This window comes from Triticum dicoccoides, chromosome 5A (genome assembly GCF_002162155.2).
Source record: "Triticum dicoccoides isolate Atlit2015 ecotype Zavitan chromosome 5A, WEW_v2.0, whole genome shotgun sequence".
Lineage (NCBI taxonomy): Eukaryota > Viridiplantae > Streptophyta > Magnoliopsida > Poales > Poaceae > Triticum > Triticum dicoccoides.
The window spans coordinates 634,724,590-634,742,838 of NC_041388.1; the positions used below are offsets into that span (position 1 = coordinate 634,724,590).

The following is an 18,249-nucleotide window of genomic DNA, read 5'->3' on the forward strand; positions in this document are numbered from 1 at the left end:
TCCATGGCAGCGCGGCGCCCGCCCCGTCATCGTCGTCCAGCGCCGACTGTCCTTCTCCTGCATCCGCCTCCATGCCTTGCAGCTGTACAGCGCATCCGTTCCCATTCCATAACTGAAGCTGACATGCGTCATCACTAATCTCAGCTTCATAGGTAAACACATCTCTCCATACACTTTGCTTGGATTGCTGTGGAATCACATACTGATTGGTTTGAGCCCTCGTTTTGCAGTCAGTTGAGAAAAAAATCTTGCCCCGTTAAACGTTATTCATTTTTTCTTTTGTGAGTTCCATGCTTATATTGGTTTGCTTGGATCATGTTTATTTTTCCTGTTGGGATGGAGAATTGGGAAATAAATCAATGAATTCTACCATAAATTGATACGGAAGTTAGGGGGCTGAAATACCATTTGCCTTTCATCATGATGTTGTTAAGCATGTGATCTTTAGTAGAGAGAGCAGGCGCGCCCTGCATCTATATTTTCATTAAGGGACGGGCACAGCAAAGCGAGCCTTTATGATCTAGTAGTCTTCTATGATTACTAATACTTAAAGCATGTTTTTGGGAATAAACATTTCCGTCAGATACATAGGAATATGGGGGTTCATTGTTTTCACTTCCCAACTTATTTACCTCAAAGATAATGTCAACAATAATAATTTATGATTACCTACATTCAACTGGATATATCTGCCTAGATCTTTCTCTACCACATAATGCTTGCCAGGTGGAGAATAAATAAGAATGGAATAGAGATGAACACTATTGACTCTTCCATAGAAGTAACATTGAAAAGTAAACGATATGCCCTTCGCAGGGAAGCAAAGGTTATCGTGCGCATTTTATTTTTTGGATGTGCAAGCTCTTAGTGGACTTTTAAGAAATTTTCAACTTCTACAGTATAATACAACATGGACAAATATAAAAATGGAATCAAAGACAGACCAAGGAAAAAAAACTTTTTTTTGGAAAGAAAGAAGAAGCGATCTCGTGTCAGCCGCCAGGACCGGCGGCTCCCCTTCGCCGACGACCTTTTAGGCCTTCATAGTCTAGGTTTTTAGGCTATTCATCGTCTTACTTCTTTGGCGGCGATGGCAGCGCTGAATAAAGATTCTTCAGATACTTCCCCAACGAGACGTTGGGTCCTATGGTTGGGGATGGATTTGAAAACCAACATGTTCAAGTAAGGATGGCGTGGCGGTGACATGCATTAACATTTTGTTAGTTAAATCTAAGGTCAAATTATGACATAAAATACAAAGGGGACCAATAAACCAGGCAGGTGTAGCACATTATTATAGAATAAAGGGAGTATAAATAAGACACGTATTATCATGAAAAGAAAAGGAAAAGTAGCCTTAGGCGTTAATTCCTGTAAAGCTAACGGGCGAAAAAAATATACTCCAGTCGACCCTTGCGACGTTTTTCTCGTCTCGCTGGTTCTCCAGTTTTTCTCGTCTCGCTAGTTCTCGGCTTCGATCCTGACTAGGGCACGCAGCCCAGATCGCGATCCATCGCTCCGTCATGGGGAAGAAGCAACGTCGGCGCGCCGCGTGGGCCGATCTCCCGGAGGACCTGATCGGCGACGTCCTCCGCCGGCTGCCGTCGTTCGCCGACCGCGCTGTCTGCCGCGCGTGGCGCGCCGCCTGGCGCAGCCAGCCGCACCCGCCGGCGCCGTGGCTCGCCATCCCGGGCAACTGCGTCAGCCTCCCCGATGGCGCCATCCACCGCGTCTGGTCCCTTCCCGAGGACGCCCGCGCCACGCGCTGCTGTGGCTCCCTCGGAGATTGGGTCGCACTCGTGCCGGCGGACAGACCGTGCAGGCCCTTCCTGCTCAACCTGTTCTCCAAGGCTAGGATCCCGCTGCCGACGTGGGCGGAGTAAGATCTCATCCTGAAGATGGTCATGTCCTCCAACCCGGGCTCAGAGAGCTGCCTGATCGCGGCCATGTGCACGGTCCGCGGCAGCGACAACCAGCATAGGATCAATTCCACTGTACCTGCACGATATCATACTCTACCACGGGGAGCTACATGCCCTCCATTCGTGCGACCAGTTGGTTGTGCTCGACCACCGCAAGCTGGACCTCCTCCGGCGCGAGCCGGAGAGGCTGCACGAGCAGCAGCTACCGACGCATGTGGCCAAGATCTCGGACTGTGACGGCTACCCATCGAGGCGGTATCTGGTGGAGTGCAAGACCAGGCTACTCAAGGTCACCAGTTGGTTCATTCGATTGAACCACATGGCAGTTAAGTTCGAGGTGCACGCGCTCGAGACCAGCGACGGGACGGCGCCTGATGACTCGTGGGTGCCGGTCAGGGGCATCAGTGGGCACGCCCTCTTCGTCGGGGACGCCTGCTCCGGAGCCTTCCTCATCGCCGCTGGAGGTGACAAGATCAAGGAGAGCCATGTCTGCTTCGTCGAGGACGAGCTTAGGATCAGCTGTGCGCGCAGCCCGTCCGCCGCCGTGAACGGTGGCCACCCCCTCGGCAGGCTTCATGCCTACCGCCTGCGTGACAGGTGCGCCAGCATCTATGATCCGGGCGAGTCGTCGGCGCAGAAGGGACAGCGCGCCAGCATCAACAATGATCCAGGCGAGTCGTCGGCATGGAAGGGACACCTGCAGTGCGACGACATATTTGGGTATGTCTTTTCCCCTGGCGTGCAAGACCAGGAATATGTGATGATCTGAGATGGTTCACTGGCGCATAATTCTTATGTGCGACTTTTTACAAGAACCTAGCTTTGCTCAAGTAAACGGTAAACAGTGCAATGATATCTGAAGCACATTGTTGACCAAGCTCTTGTAAAGTTTCTTGGCTGTTGCATAGCTTCTACTGAGGATCGATATATTGAGAGAGAATCACGATAAAAAAACATGCCAAAAAACAGTAAGAAACTTTATATCCCGGTCACTTGACTGCCAAAGGTGACAGATCAAGACAGGCCAGAGTTACACATTTACACGATCCAAGTTTCAGAACCTTTATTACCACTTTACGTCGGATTTGCAGCATTTTAGGAGGATTGGTACTACACCATGGGGAAACCATAGGAGCCCCCTGCCACTGGGGTCGAGAAGACAGAACCTGGCACTACAACTGGAGTGCAGGTTAATTAAGCTAGGATCAGGACGATGAGATGAACGTCTTGATCTTCCTGTCGAGCTCATCCTTCTTAGCCCCAACCACACGACTCACCTCCTGCCCGCCCTTCACCAGTACAAAGGTCGGCATCGCCTCTACGCGGAATGTCTTTGCAACCTCCTGCGAAATCCCAGTACATTAACATTAAGAAAACAAATCGCTTCAGTTTCTGAAGAACAGGAAAGCATTCTGCTCTGAATGCATAAGCTGACACAAGAGGCTTGATCTCCATCTCTACTACTATTAAACAATCGAATAAGAACTTTCTTACGTGTACCCCATAATTAGTCCCACAACCCCGCACGAACCAATCTACACCACACGATTAGGTTCATAAGTCTAAATCTAACGTTCATCGTTTATCTAATATCTTTATGGTGTGCACTTAGCAATTTCCAATGACTGACCGCACTCCACCAGGAGAGGCTGCGCCCGCTGCGATCCCGCGTCCCCTACAGTCACGGAAGACAATGATCCTGATGCTGAAATCACGCAAATGATTTCCTTCTATGCATCATATCCTGCCTCCTGCCGCTTCTTAAATTCAAACACACGCACATGAAACCTCATCGTGGATCATCTAAAAAATTGCAGGCGCTACAATCAGGCGCCCCCGCTGCCGTCCTTGGGAGCGTCTCGCCGCCCGGCGGTCCTCCACTCGGCCACCACCTAACGCACCGGCCTCTCCTTCGGGCCGTAGTGCCGCGGCCCGCGGTCAACCGCCGCACCGAGGCCGTCCGCTCCAGGCCATCCCCGACGCTGCACTGACCCTCGCGCTGCCGCTGCGTCGTCCCGTCGGGCCGTAGCGAGTGTGGCACATGATCCCTGCAACCGCCCTGAGGTCTTCCTTGCCGTCGCCCCGACCTGCCCGCCGCCGTTGCGTCGCCCCTTCAGGCCGTAACGTTGCGGCCCGCGGTCCACCGCCGTCCACGCGCGTTGACTTCCACGTGATATGCGCCGCGCAGCCTCCCTTGGCGCGGGAACGTCACCGTCCACGCCGGTCTTCGTCACACTGTCAGGTTCATTATCACCTACTTCGAGCACCGCCGCCGCGCTTCTTCTCTAGCCGCCGCCGCCGCCGCTGCTCTTCTTTTGCGACTCCACGGCGACTATCTCGACACCGGCTACCCCGATCCGACATCGACCACGGCGTTTTTCGCATGGCTACCTCAACCACGGCTACACCATCCTACGCTCTCGGCTACCTCGACATCGGCACAAAGGGCTATCATCCGCTTGAGCAACTCGTCGGCTTACTCTACAGTCAATGCGTCCGCGACGCGACACCGTCCACGACGCTACCGCTATGACTGCAGGGGGATGTCAGTCTATCGGCTGCTATTCTCTCCAGTCTGACTGTCCGCGACGCTCCTATTGTCTGCATCACTACCGCTATGACTGCGGGGGGATGTTAGAGTATATAGGCATATCTTTGTATATGGTAGACTATGATTTATAATCATCTTCTGCCTTATCTCTACGAGAGGCTTCTTGCCCTCCAAGCCTTGTACTCTATATAAACCGCCCGAGAGGCTCAATACAGCATCCATCATATTCCGCAACAATCCATCTCTCTCCCTTCTAACAAGGAAAAATATGTGGAATGTGTGCTTTAAATCGAGCAAGCCTCTATTTGCAAGTATTCGATGTTTGATTGGTCCTACTCCTACTGGGAGAAGTCTTAATTAGCATCAAGTGAGATCCCATGTGCACAATCTAGTCCTACCTCCGCCGATTTTGATTCAATGCATTTGATTTCTATATGCCCAAGCACTCACAGATTCAAATACAATCAGACATCCGGCTTAGCACACGATGCATCCAAATCTACCGGAGCTAAGCACTAGTGACGATTCCTCCCAAATACACAGTGGAACAGGGATGGATATATTCTTTTTGTTGGATGACTGGGCGAAACTGGGATCTATCTAATTCACCGAACCAAAGGCGTGAGCTACCTATTTCTCCAAGACGGAACCAAACCAGAGCCTCCCCCCTTCCCAATTCCACGAAGGCCCAAGCCAGATTAACAATTCGGTGGCGTTACTAGTAGACGAGCGCGGAAGACAAGCAAGCAGGAGCAAGAGGAAGCGGGAAGGAGGCGGTAGGTAGGTGGGTACCGCGAGCTCGTCGACGTCGATCTTGACGAAGAGGGCGTCGGCGAAGCGGGAGGCCATCTCCTTGAAGGCGGGCTCGATGAAGCGGCAGGGCCCGCACCAGGAGGCGGAGAAGTCGATGACCATCTGCCGGGGCAAGCGCAGCAGATTAGCAGGGCCCGTCAGATCCGGAGGAGCGCGCTGCAGGCAGGGGATTGATTACTCATAAGGAAGAGGAGGAACGGGACGGACCAGCTTGGACGCGTTCCGGTGCGCCTCCCAGTGCCGGTCCCAGGCGGGCTTGGAGTGGACGGCGACGACGGCGGAGTCGGGGTCGTCGCCGGGGAGCGGCGGAGGGGTCCACAAGGACGACAGGAAGGAGCCCATGGTTCCTTGGCTCTGTCCGCGCTTGTCTGTCTCGTCGTCGCGAGCGCGAGCGCGAGCGGTGGGGTGGGGGTACTGCTGAACGAACTCTGAACCGAAGCAACCGCGAGGGGAGGGAGGGGAGGCAATTATAGCTGCGGCCGGTGGAGGGTAGGGTGCGGGGCGCCGTGCGTGCGTGCTGTCCAGGCTTCCTTCCTTCTCCTTGGTGACTCGCCGCACTGCCGACTTGCTAGCTCGTGTACCACTCTACCTCCTAGAGCATAGCATATGCATAGCTAGAGGCGCCACGAGTCTCGTCACCGGATGCGTTTGCCACTGCTTCTTTTTTTTTTGAAGAAAACTTTTGATGCGTTATTACTCCTGTGTCACGGCCTCACGGGTGTTTGCAATGCAATGCAATGCATTCTTGGAGGAAATAGTAAAGGCCTGTCGTTACAAAGTAAGCTGGGATACACACACACACACACAACACACAATGCAATGCATTTGTTTTCTATAAAGAAATTAACCTTGTTCTCATCGATCCGCATATATCCCCCTTTAGCTCTCCAAAGCAAGGAAAAATGACAAAGCCAGAAAAGTTCTCCAGAAAATCACACTAACTGCCACTACTACTACTACTACTTCCCTAGCCAAGCCATACTTCTCATTCTTTGCTAAGATAAGATCAAGAGGTGGCGACTTATGACCGCCACCGGCGTCTCATCAAGAATTCTTCTTCTTTTTTCGCGGGTGACATGGTTTCATTCACCCTCAACAAGACGGGGCTGAGGCAGAGAATGCTTACTTCTTTTTCGCAAAAGAAAAAAAATGCTACTTCTCCAAGTTGAAGCTGGCTGCGTGCCTCAATGTCAACTGATTCCCCGCCAGCCAAAGGCAGGTTCCGATCGACAAGCCCGGGTGCGTTCGTTGAGTAATTTGATGAGTTGACGTCTGATGGCGGCTGTGGCCGGTGTTTTCTGTCGACGCAACGCAATCAGACGCATGATGAGCGGTTGGGTGGTTGTGTTGGTTCGGTTGAGCTACGGACTTCTTTTCTTTTGAGATGAGAAAAATTGAGCTACGGAGTAGTAGGTACCGTGCTGTTGCTGCCAAGTGCCAACGGAACAACTGCACCAATCCCGCTTGACCTAAACGGCTAAACACCCAAAAGAAAAGAGGGAAAAGTGGCCCTACAAAAGTTCCCAGCAACATCTCCGTGCCGTGCACACCAAATTTCTTTCCCGTTCCTAAAATGGTTTCACACTCGCTCTCACCAGTAAAGAAAGCCAGAGCTGCTGCCTTTTCTTTCTAGAAAAAAACGCTACTTTGGCATGAACCGATGCCGTGTAAAACCACTGTCCTCTTCTGCCTATAATCCGCCACACACACATGTGCCAGCCCAATGGTTTCTCCCGAAGGTGCATTCCGCCGCGGTCCTCCCACGGAATCTCCCTTCACGCCCCTCCGTTTATTCCACCCGCACTTGCTGTGAGAACTCCCTCCGGTCCTTTTTAGTTTGCATATAAGATTTGACTCAAATCAAGCCTCGTAAAGTTTGACCAACTCTATAGAAAAAAATGTCAACAATCACAATCTGAAATCAATACCACTAGATGTGTCATGACTTAAAGTTTCATATTATATAACTTTAGCATGGCAGATGTTGATATTTTTTTATATAAATATGGTCAAACTTTGTGAAGTTTGACTTCAGAGAATTCTAATATACAGAGTAAGAAGGACCGGAGGGAGTACAACGCACCTCTTCCTACTGGCACAGGCCACCACACCACGCCACAGCCTACCAAAGTACCAAAGGAAAAAGGCAGGCAATCGCCACCACTTGCTACACTCAACAAGTACTTGTGCTTCACTAAAACGAACGGAACAGAAACCAGTCAACATTTTACACATGTTGCCATGTATGTACACACATCCCAAGTACCGAGAACAACTATCGAGATAATAATCACACTCTACTCTAAAACGTGGATGCCCTCCAAGGGCAGGGCGCCCCTCACTCTGACACGCTAACTACTGGCAGCAACGCAGATACGCTGCTCGCTGCTCTGCTCATTGGGCGCCTTGGCAAGCGGGCTCAGAAACCCGGCTGGTACGACGAGTACTGGAGCTTCGGGGTGCGGGCGATGTACTGCCTCACAGCGTCCTGATTCAAGTGGAAGATCAGCCTCATCTCCTTTATCTGCAGGGAAAATCGACAGCTAAATGAGACCAGCATCATGGTAAGTACTAGCAGCTGCAAGCACCTCATCGGCGAGTACCAATCATCCCTGTAACTATGCAAGTTACTCTATTTCAAATACTAAGCACAATGGGTGGCGTAATTACGGGACAACAGAATGGCAAAGGAATGGGGGACTGGCAGATACACTGGTACAATGCTACTCCATCGGTAAAGAAATACAAGAGCGTTTACACTCTTATATTTCTTTACAGAGGGAGCAAGTTATACTATTCATGTGTAAATTATTAGTCACTAACTTCCTGATGAATCAAAAAAGAGTGAGCAATATATCTTTGTCGACTATGTTTTCCTTCATTATTTTAGTAGCCAGCTGGATAGTTAGTGGCAACCCAATTACTTCATTATATAAAAGGAACGGAGGGAGTAGCATTTAGGTTTCAGCATTTCAAAAAGGGCGAGTGGTGAGTGCTGAGGGACTGTAGTTATAGATCACATCTGTCAGCTTATAAAACACCTAACAGACATTGCAGCAAAAGAAAACATGTGTAGAAAATTAACAAAGTTATTTAAGTCGACCAGAAAAGTTAACCAGACTGACACAACCCACCCTCATCTTTCACATGCTTCACAAAGCACATGCACGCATGTGCCCAACACTTGGTTAGAGAGTAAATGGCCAGTCTAAATAATTAATACAGCTTTATTTCCCATTTGAAGTTGAAAAAGGGCCCATGCATGTAAGCGTTTCTACGATTTTATAATAAATTTTCTTAATATAATTCATTCCCTTAGTCCGTGTGTTACACTTTGGTCTAGTCTTCAACTCCTAAAATGTTACACTTGCGTTGCTACATAGCAAGTGACCTCTTAGATCAAGTACACTGGTACCTGACTCTAAGCGGTAAGAGCTCTGGCACTGATGTGCACTCAACAAATTGTCCATGTTCAAAAAAATTTGATATATGCTGTGACCTTGCATAAGGCATGAATGGTCCATCTAGAATAAAAATCCTTCTCAGAATGATGAAGCTTTTCTTTTCTTTAAGATAATGATAAGTATTTCACTGGCAAACACCAGGTCTCCAGGATAAGTTAACATTGAATAACACATGCTTCAATAGAGATTTTAGTTAAATCTCTACTTCTCTTGGTAATTACATCAATGGCCAAGTGTTTATTCTATACAAATTCATTGAAACTATCCGTCCAAATTCCAGGCACAGGCACATAACTATATCCCAATTGTTGCTCAAAAAATCCAAATGCAGTATGTAAATGGGTAATACAGTTTATTAGGATTACTGCAGACATTCTGCAAAGATTCTATTGTGAAATAACATAGAACTGGAGCATTTAATGCAGTTGTATCAGAATCCAGACAAAGAGAGAACATGAATATTTACTAGAAGGATAATAGCTTTCTCACCAAGTTACAAACAAAACCTAAATGAAGAGGCTAGAGTTAAATCAGGAAAATGAAATAGGAGATATCTGTGTACCTCGATTAAAGAATCAGAACTTAAGTTGATCCCTTTGCAGCTCGGCACTTCCTTGCTATTAACAAAGATTGAGCATTTCCCGATGTTCTTGATATGGAAAGACCCACTTTTATCCATCTTGATAACCGCCTGATTTTCAGAATATAGCACGAATTTAGCAAAACTTAACGGTGTCCACTATTTAGGGCAGTTCACCAGCATGATACCCTAATTCGCAACTTAAAGGAGAACATATGAATGGGGTTAGTGGATGCAACCACTGGGGGTCAGATGTAACCAGAGATGCCTGCTGTTACTTACTTAAAACAGTTAACTACTTCAGGAGCACGGCATGGTCAGACGATGTACAAATTACAAGATACACAGAATCGTAGAATACCACAAAATCGCAATTCTATAATATAAGTGTGGTCAACATCAATAGCTGGAGATGTTTTTAAAACTATCCATAACAAGTCAAGATACACAGAATCGTATAATGCCACAAAGTGTTAAGACTAACAGTTTCTCAACTAATAACACAAAGGCATGATACAAATCATTGAGATAAATATGCAAGTCAACCCTAGAGTGAAAAAAGAGACCTAGATAAACATAATTCATCCCCCACCAGACTTTTCCAGTCCAAAATATTGCCAACTAAATAAAGTCGGCAACTCCACTGGCTCAAACAAACATGTGCCCTGCACGTCAAAATGTCTTCGGACAATGCATGACACACAAAGCTTTTTACTGCTGTCAGGGTCAGGGCAGAGTAGACCTTCTGTGGCCACCAATTACACTAAGACCGGCAGATGAGCTAAAAATACATTTTCTTCAGGAGCTAACCACAAACAGAAGAACCAACTAAACAAAAAAACAAGACTCTGCAGGATATAGATATTTATCATCATATTTTAGGCATCACCTATTTCCTGAACTGTAACTAAAATTCACTAACTTGGAAAAAAATATTCAAGCAAATACCTGTCGTCGAGATATTTTGTTCGCCCTCCCTTCTTTTGCTAAATCTATGTCTACTTTCACGTCTTCTGTCTCTCTTCCAAGAATAACCTGAGAAAAGAAGAGAGAAATGCAACTAAAAGTCAGAAATGGTGCCAAGATGCACAAATGCGAAAATATTATGTATTTCATACAAGTTAAAGAAGACAATTTGCCAAAAATTAATGGAAGTGAAAGCCACACAATAACCAGCCTGGTCGTATCTCTCTATTTAAAGATTGAATTAGAAGAAATGAAGAATTCAATCAGCATTCAATTATGAGACAGAAACAAGATAGATGAGTTTTCAAACTGCTAGTGAGTAGCAAGTGTGATGCTGTTCAAATAACCAAACATATGAATTGTTTCTATCTGCGAATATGAACACAACACGAAATTTAAACGATGCAACTGTTCAGCGCAGATGTATGAACATAAGTTCTCCGTACTCTGGAGAAGCTGAGTTGTGTCTCGTTATATGTGATGGACCATATTAGCTGAAAAACATCAGTTGGATTTACCTCAGGATCCTTTATGTAGTACTTCAAGTGCAGTCCATAGATAACTGCAAAGGCACCTCGAGACATGATACCTCGGTTCACATAAGACCGAGCACCCTGCTCCAACCTTATCAATGATTTCCTGTTCTCTGGATGATCAAATCTGGAAACTGGCCATGCAAATACATAGATAATGGTAAGTAGGCTATTTTTCTCCTGTACATGGTACGCAAATGCCTAACTGTAGCTAATAACATACAAGGTCCAAAGTACCAGAAAAATAAAATTGCTCTAAATTAAACCCAATCAATTTCCCTTTTTTTCTCAAACGACGCAGGAGAGCTGTGTGTCATTTCGTTAAGGAAAGAAATACAAGGAGATGCCAGCAGGCCAGCTCCCAGAGGTCTAATAACAGACTCGCCATGAACAAAAGAAAATTAACCTCGCCCAAACACACCCTGACCAAGTGTCAGGGAGTAGCTCATGGAGGGCTGAAGTACCAACCAAACACCAGAAGTCACTCTCATAAGCAGCTGCCTATAACACTAATGGAATACAAGGCCTGGCACCCTCAAACACACATGCATTGCGGTGTTTCGATATTTCCCAAGCCACAAGGATGATGAGGGAGTTGGGGCCTTTCTTCAATTCCTTGGGCACACTTCTGACAGCACTATACCAACAATTGGAGAAACGTGTTACATCAGGTCAAGGGGCAAGAGCAGCCACGCCCAATTTTTGTAGGATAACCATCCAAACATGCCTTGTAAAGACACAAGAAATAAGGATAACGTTGGATTGTCTCCTCTTCTTGATCACGAAAGGAACAAGCAGTAGGATGCGGCAGCCCCTATATTAGCCAAGTGATCGGATGTCCAGCATCTATTCTTGATTGCCGGACAGATAAAGAATTTGCAGCAGAGTGAGCCCATGATTTTCAAACCCGTTTCCATGGCGCAAACTTGATGGAGCCAGGAAAATAAGCATTGTAAGCCGACTTACTGGTGTAAGACCCTGATTGAGTTAGGTGCCATCTATGTTGATCAGGCACATCTTGCTGAAGAGCCAAATTATCTACCAAGTCACGCTTCTTGGTGTGCATGGGCTAAGCTTGATCAGTTTTATTGTTCTATGACACGTAGTTTGCATTCAAATTGCCACTAAGAGGGAAAGGGCCACACCACATCCAGTTAAGTGGGTCCACACACCTTACACTAGTGCCAGAACCCAGACCAGAATATATTTTCCTCCTTAAGCCTACTAGCTGACCAATACCCCACCCGTATGACGAACTGATGACTAGTCTCATTTTTAGTGACTATAAACACTGATAGTGAAGTACTACAACAATGGGACCATTATTTCAGCACAATAGGACTCGTAGTTTAGCACAATACATTTTTTTGGACAACTTTGTCATCATAATGTTATTCATGCTAGCCTTAAGATGTGCATCTCTATAAAAACTTGCATATATTAATGTAGCACATCCTTAACCACATTCAGAATAATTTAATGGATGGTTCGTATTTACCTGCAGGGTGAGATGAATCAGCCTGGTCCCATGGGATTAGATCCTGATCAAGTATCTGCAATGAACCGAAAGGGGTGAATCAGAAGTAACACGGTGAAAGGCTCTATTATCTAAGTTAACAGGTACATACCAGGGCTTCTAAATCATAGTAGTTTGGAATATCATTTTCAATGTCCAAGCATTCTTCTGGTGGAGCTGATGCCGGTGCGGCCGCAATAGGGTCTTGAAGACCCAAATCTGGCAATGCATGTGATGGCATACAGTTCTGTAGAGCAGAGGCATCTTGCAGTTCTGACTGATTGTCATGTGAGCTGTAATTCATGTGATCAGGCACTTGAACAGGATTGAACAACATCAAACTTTGGGAGTTATCAAAAAAATCGTGCTGTCCTAAACTGCACGATGGTCCTTCACCAAATCCAGATGGGTGAATAGCAGGTAAAGCTAGCATGCATGTGCTCTCATCATTCGTGTCAATATTACCATGCATAAGTGCACTGGAAGTTGAAGGACCTTCAGAGGGTATAGCTCCTAGGATGCAACCTTTATTAAGTACCACTGAACCTTCTTTTTGTTCTGAAGTGGATGGGCTAAGCTTCATTGGTTGTGATGGAGATTGGGCATTTGCCATATCTCCTCTCTTTATTTGGACCAAATCACTCGCATTGGAATGCTCAGCCTTTAATGGAGAGCTAGTTGCAGGGGGGAATGGAGACTCGGAGTTCCGCGCAAAAGAAGCAGTAGGGCGCAGGGGAGAAAACTCGCCATGTGTACTAGCATCGTCATTGCAAGGGATTTCAGGATCTTCCGTATTTAACATGCATTCCGCATACGGGCCAGGATAACATACTTCAGGTGTAGTAGGGACCAGGATCGTTTCCGAAACACCCTCAACGTTATGATGTATATGGCCTGAATCTACCTGATCATAGCAAATGTTGGCCTCATCAGGGTGCAACATATTCTGCATGACGGAGTCTGCACCCAGTACACCTTTTGGATCAGGATCATCCAAGTCTTCCTGATTCGTATCATGTGGAGAATTCAGAAAATTTTCACCGTTCAGGAGATCAAACTCATCACTGTTACTGAAAAAGGGAAAATCCATGTAATCACCTTCTGGCATTGCTGCATCATCTAAACCAGGCATGCAAATCCCACCATCTGCTTGCAATGCTAGAGGGTCTCTGTTGCCTGTCTTTATTTTCTTACCATCAGCAAGAGTAAGTGTGTTTGTTTCATCAACCCCGTTCCAGATTGCTTCTCCGCTGTTATTAGCAGGGAAATGGACGTGTTCAACTCCAACTTGATCAGTAATCAACATTTCTTTTGATTCTGCTACTTCATTGCCACATTGGTTGGTAGATGCCAATTGCTGAAACTGCATAGAATCCTGAAAATCTGTGATACCTCTAAGAGAGACATTGTTCACTTCACTAGGCTCAGGAACTTTTTGCGTGTAGGCGTCATACATTTGAACATCTGAATAGACATATGGTGCATTATTGGTGGCATCCTCATCTTTTATCATGCTCCCAGGATGCTGTGCATGGAAAGAATGGCCATTTATTTCAGGATGTGTCTGTTGTGCACCACTGTAGCTTCCACCTGCTTGTCCATAGCAGCTCACTGTATTCATCCCTGGTTCAATATTTTGAACTACATGCTGATCATGTGAAGGTTTAGGTACGCCTCCGCAGACACACTCCCCGCCAATCACCATGCAAGAACAAGGGGCAATGAGAAAACCAAGGTCATTGGTGTTACAGGGTTCATTGCATACTCTCTTTCTCATCGCATAGTATAAATTCTTGACACTCTCTATTTTCCGCTTCTGAAATGAGAAATCTTTTGCCTTCGAGTTGACAAGTTTATGTAGCTTGGCAGGGTTGGAAGTGGAAAGTTCAGTCTCATACTCAACCATCCGAGCAGAAGCTTGTGCTGAGATCTCTGGGTCATATAGCAATGACGTCCAACGATCTTGTATTTCTTGAAGGGTAAATTTACGGGAAAAACATACAGCTCCTTTTGCCAAGGACTCCAAAGAGGCACCAGTCTACAGGTATCAAAATTATTATTTTAACAATTAGTAGTAAACAGGGGGGCAGTCATAAATTCAGATTTCAGAATTTCATAAGCAATTGCCAGAGCAGCTTTTCTCATTTTTGTTCACTGGTATAATAAAAAAGCACTCATTAGGCCTATCTCTTCATGCCATCTTTTTTTACGCAAACAAATTTGATTGTTGCATGGCCAATAAGCTGACATGTGCGAATACAGTATAACATGTCTCGAATAAATTTAACAATTATATAGCAATGCAAAATTTTACAGAAGGTTAAACACTTGTAACATTACAGACTCAAAGGTTAAAAGAAGATTGTCGCGGGACCAAAAGACGCACAACGGGAACTGTTTCAAGCCAATCACACGAGGCACCAATTTCTGATTACATCATGCTGTCAGTTAACTCCTATGTGCTGCAGAGCGACACGCTTCCTTCTAACGCAAAATGAAATAAAAAACATTGGCGGTAAGAAACAGCAATGCCCGAGAACTACCCAAGCACTGTGTAGTGCAGACTTGCAGAGCACCACCCCTATGCAATTGAAACACAAAGAAAGCAAAGAAGATTTGCTGTAAACAACAGGGGAGTCCAAGAATCTTGCGAGTAACGGATAACAAGAATCACGGGCGCAGGAATTTTGCAAGGCCTGGTGGGGACTAAGCATTCTGACTAACGGGCAGGGCCCCTCTGGCTCCATGGTGCTCCGGCGGGCAGTAAACCACCCAAGAACAGCAATTGGACAACTCAATCGAAGCCGACCTAACCAACGCGTCTACACGGAGGGCTATTGGGCGATTGCCGCCGCGATCCGGGGCTACGGGGGCGTCGGTTACCTACCTCGATGGCGTTCTTGAGGAGGATGTCGTCCTCAACGAGCCAGTCCCCCGCCGACGTCGACGCCGCGAGGGCCCCCATGGCGGCGGCGGCGCCGGATACGCCGCTTGGGTGGGGGGAAGAGGATTGGGGAGTGGTTGGGGCGCGCGCGTGGTCTAGGGTTTAGTGGAGGGAGGAGGGGAGGGGAGAAGAGTGGCCGGGGGAGGGGAGAGGGGTGGGCGGTGGCGGGTTTGGGTGTGGGTGGTGGGAGGTCCGTGAAAGCCGCGTCATGGAATTGGATCGGACCCGGTAGTGGGGATTGGGGAACGAACGTGAACGGCAGGTGACAAGGCGAAGTGATGGCGAAAATAATAACTGCCGAAGAAACCAAAGAGTTCGCCGCAACTTTACCACTCCATGATTCTCTTTATTTGCAAATGATGTTTCAAACCCTCAACAAAGTTAAAAAAATTGGCATTGTATCGGAGGAGTGCATAAAGATGTAAACTCTTTATTTTCTTGTTAGCAGAAAAAAAATGTGAACTCTGCATATAAACTTTCGCTAATACATACCCTTTGTAAACAAATGAATTGGTGACGGAAAAAAGGAATACACGTGGATAGTGGATTTACTATTTGCCATTTTGGATCCACGAAATGAATTGGTGACGAGAACTTTGACAACAATGATGTGACACTTTAGTCAAAAATTTCTCCGATCAACCTCTTTTTGTTCTAGGCAGAAGGTTGATTTTGCCGATGCGAGTGGAGGGTGCCAAATCGAGTAGGGCTAGGGGATCGTAGTCTATATAGTTGAGTGATTCTGAAGAAAATAAGGTTGGTGGTACACTAATAGCCACTTGGCTATGTTCTCTTTTTTTTAATAAACTTGGTTTTAGCCTCGGTTTGCCCCTACAAAGAATTTGGTTAGGCATTTTTCTATATGAGGCTTTTGATTGATCATGAGTTGGTTGTTTTTTGGCAAGAAAAATAAACTACAAGATGTTAAAATGTGTGACCATATCATATCAAATAAAACAGCAAAATAGTCTTTTCAGCCACAAAAACATACATGCATGACTACACGGATATAGTAAACAAAGGGAGGCAACAATAATAGCAAGCGTGGCGGAGCACGTTTGTTCTTGTAGTATGCATATATGTGTGATGGATGAAGAAAACACGGTGGCCTCTTCTCATGGACGACCCGTAGTTGGATCTATTTCCGGTCGGTGGGCACATTGTCCAGTTCATGCATGTAGTCACGACGCTTGGAGAGCCAGAACCTGCGCACCCCGTGTTGGGAATACCTCTTCCCTTCATCATGATTCTCTAGCACCCCAGCTGCCCTGTTCTGCTTTGTCACCCTGCATGTACATCCCTCGGTTGTTTCACACAAAAACAACTTTAAATCAAATCTTGAGTGATGGTAGAAAAATTGATCAAGTGCGGTGTGTCGAAATGTGGAGTCCTGAATATGGATGGAAGTTTTGTTTTGTTTTTGTAGTACCTGACTTCAGGGTTGGTGGTGAAATTGCGCACAAGTTGCATCACACAAATACCGACGGCCACGCCGGTCGTCGCGAACAGTGGGTACACCTGGATGTTTGAATCACTAATCAGGCATTGACATGATGAATTGCATATTATGATGTTATGGGTAGAAGGAGGCATGTCGTGTGACTCAACATGACTTTGTTGTATGACTATGTATGGTTTTCCTATGCCAACATGAACACAAACAAAATCTCTGAGATTTCGTTTACCATACATTTTGGTCATGTGTGTTTACGTTTATGGCTAAATCAAAATATTGTCGAGGTTCTTTGATGCATATGAAATATAAGACATGTGACACAAATGACCTATGCAATAACAAATCATGGTTGGCAATTATCAAATAATCCTCCCATGTGTTGATTGATCCTTGATAAGTTTTTGCATACACAAATGAAACAGATCATATGTAGGCAGCAATCAACAAAACATGTATATTTCTTTAGACACTATAGATCGGATAATTACTTGATTGCTCGTAAGGCACCAAATGAAGTATAAGAAGAAGAGTAATGACTCTGGAAAACCAATAGAAATAGGTATAAACTTCAGATAAAAACAAGTAATGTGCTTGATTTGCATCCGCAAATGGATAACCTAAATTATCATTACATACCTCGGGTCGGATCCATCGAGAACCCATTTGATTGACTGGATTGTTTGTTGTTCTTTTCGCAGCAGAAGAGATGGCGAGGATGGTGATGGAGAAAGAATCGCAAGTAACTCTCCGCTCTCCTCAAAACCTATAAATAGGAATACCTTTTATTACACCATCCTTGAAATAGCAATGCCTTTTCTTTCATCCTCCTATTTTTATCCACATGCATCTGGAGGATTTTTTGTTTTATTATTTTCAATATTATAAAAGCATACACGACCCCCTGGCATCTCTAAGAGGTCCTTCAGTGAGAAAAAACATATAAAGATGGGAAGAAATCATATGTGTGGGCTAGATCAAGGTAGGCACAATGGTCGCATGTGGAGATTGTCTTTGTAGCAAAAGTTTCCCATCACAAAGGATTTTGTGGTTTCGTCTAACTCAAGGAAGAGCATAATATGCAATGTGTTTTTTAAATAAATGTAGATAGAAATTTAACCATGCATTTTTTAATTAAAATGGTAGATGAGTAAAATAATATTTACCCATGTGTCAAAAAGTGTTTTTAGATTTGTATTCAAAAGGACTTTTGTAAGGTTGTGACGCCTCGACCATGGCCAAAATTATAAACCGACCTTGGGCATCATATTACTAGCCCATGATGGCGTGTGTTGTCGCACCCGTTCTTTCTGACATTATTTTAATAGTTGTCACATGTGTGAGGTTATATTTTCTATATCACTAAGGTAGGATTGGAGGCCTCCCATTCAGCCGAGGACTTTGATTTTGATTGAGTGCCCAGTTTTGACTTGGTCTTAGCCTTGGAATTTTCTCGATGGATGGGTTTCCTTTGTAAATGTCATGATGGTGTGGGCCTTGAACATAT

General features: G+C 45.7%; 3 protein-coding genes across 3 annotated transcripts; all 3 read right to left on the reverse strand.

The window, feature by feature from the left end:
* Positions 1–2,867: 2,867 nt before the first annotated feature.
* LOC119303611 (thioredoxin H2-2-like) lies at positions 2,868–5,757 on the reverse strand. Its single transcript, XM_037580742.1, has 3 exons — positions 5,494–5,757; positions 5,266–5,388; positions 2,868–3,265 (listed from the first exon to the last, which is right to left on the reverse strand). The coding sequence occupies exons 1-3, from the start codon at positions 5,626–5,628 to the stop codon at positions 3,128–3,130; spliced, it is 396 nt and encodes a 131-aa protein (XP_037436639.1). The 5' UTR covers positions 5,629–5,757; the 3' UTR covers positions 2,868–3,127.
* Positions 5,758–7,268: 1,511 nt separating this feature from the next.
* On the reverse strand, positions 7,269–15,431 carry LOC119303612. The gene is made up of 7 exons (XM_037580743.1): positions 15,233–15,431; positions 12,458–14,383; positions 12,328–12,382; positions 10,815–10,963; positions 10,279–10,365; positions 9,313–9,441; positions 7,269–7,810 (listed from the first exon to the last, which is right to left on the reverse strand). The coding sequence occupies exons 1-7, from the start codon at positions 15,308–15,310 to the stop codon at positions 7,706–7,708; spliced, it is 2,529 nt and encodes an 842-aa protein (XP_037436640.1). The 5' UTR covers positions 15,311–15,431; the 3' UTR covers positions 7,269–7,705.
* A 780-nt stretch (positions 15,432–16,211) lies between these two features.
* Positions 16,212–17,478, reverse strand: LOC119303613. The gene is made up of 3 exons (XM_037580744.1): positions 17,382–17,478; positions 16,719–16,807; positions 16,212–16,575 (listed from the first exon to the last, which is right to left on the reverse strand). Exons 1-3 carry the CDS (start codon positions 17,406–17,408, stop codon positions 16,428–16,430), a joined length of 264 nt encoding a protein of 87 aa, XP_037436641.1. The 5' UTR covers positions 17,409–17,478; the 3' UTR covers positions 16,212–16,427.
* Between the last annotated feature and the right edge of the window lie 771 nt (positions 17,479–18,249).

Bases quoted from the DNA above. Each gene is read 5' to 3' on its own strand.
- LOC119303611 (XM_037580742.1), bottom strand. From the start codon at position 5,628: ATGGGCTCCTTCCTGTCGTCCTTGTGGACCCCTCCGCCGCTCCCCGGC. The intron at 5,389-5,493 runs GTCCGTCCCGTT...TTGCCCCGGCAG, and splicing joins ACCGGAACGCGTCCAAGCTG to ATGGTCATCGACTTCTCCGC. The intron at 3,266-5,265 runs GTACCCACCTAC...GGGATTTCGCAG, and splicing joins TCGACGTCGACGAGCTCGCG to GAGGTTGCAAAGACATTCCG.
- LOC119303612 (XM_037580743.1), bottom strand. From the start codon at position 15,310: ATGGGGGCCCTCGCGGCGTCGACGTCGGCGGGGGACTGGCTCGTTGAG. The intron at 14,384-15,232 runs GTAGGTAACCGA...TGATACCTGTAG, and splicing joins TCCTCAAGAACGCCATCGAG to ACTGGTGCCTCTTTGGAGTC. The intron at 10,964-12,327 runs GTAAATACGAAC...TTGCATGGCCAG, and splicing joins TGATTCATCTCACCCTGCAG to TTTCCAGATTTGATCATCCA.
- LOC119303613 (XM_037580744.1), bottom strand. From the start codon at position 17,408: ATGGGTTCTCGATGGATCCGACCCGAG. The intron at 16,808-17,381 runs GTATGTAATGAT...TCAAACATCCAG, and splicing joins CTCGATGGATCCGACCCGAG to GTGTACCCACTGTTCGCGAC. The intron at 16,576-16,718 runs GTACTACAAAAA...ATGTACATGCAG, and splicing joins ACCACCAACCCTGAAGTCAG to GGTGACAAAGCAGAACAGGG.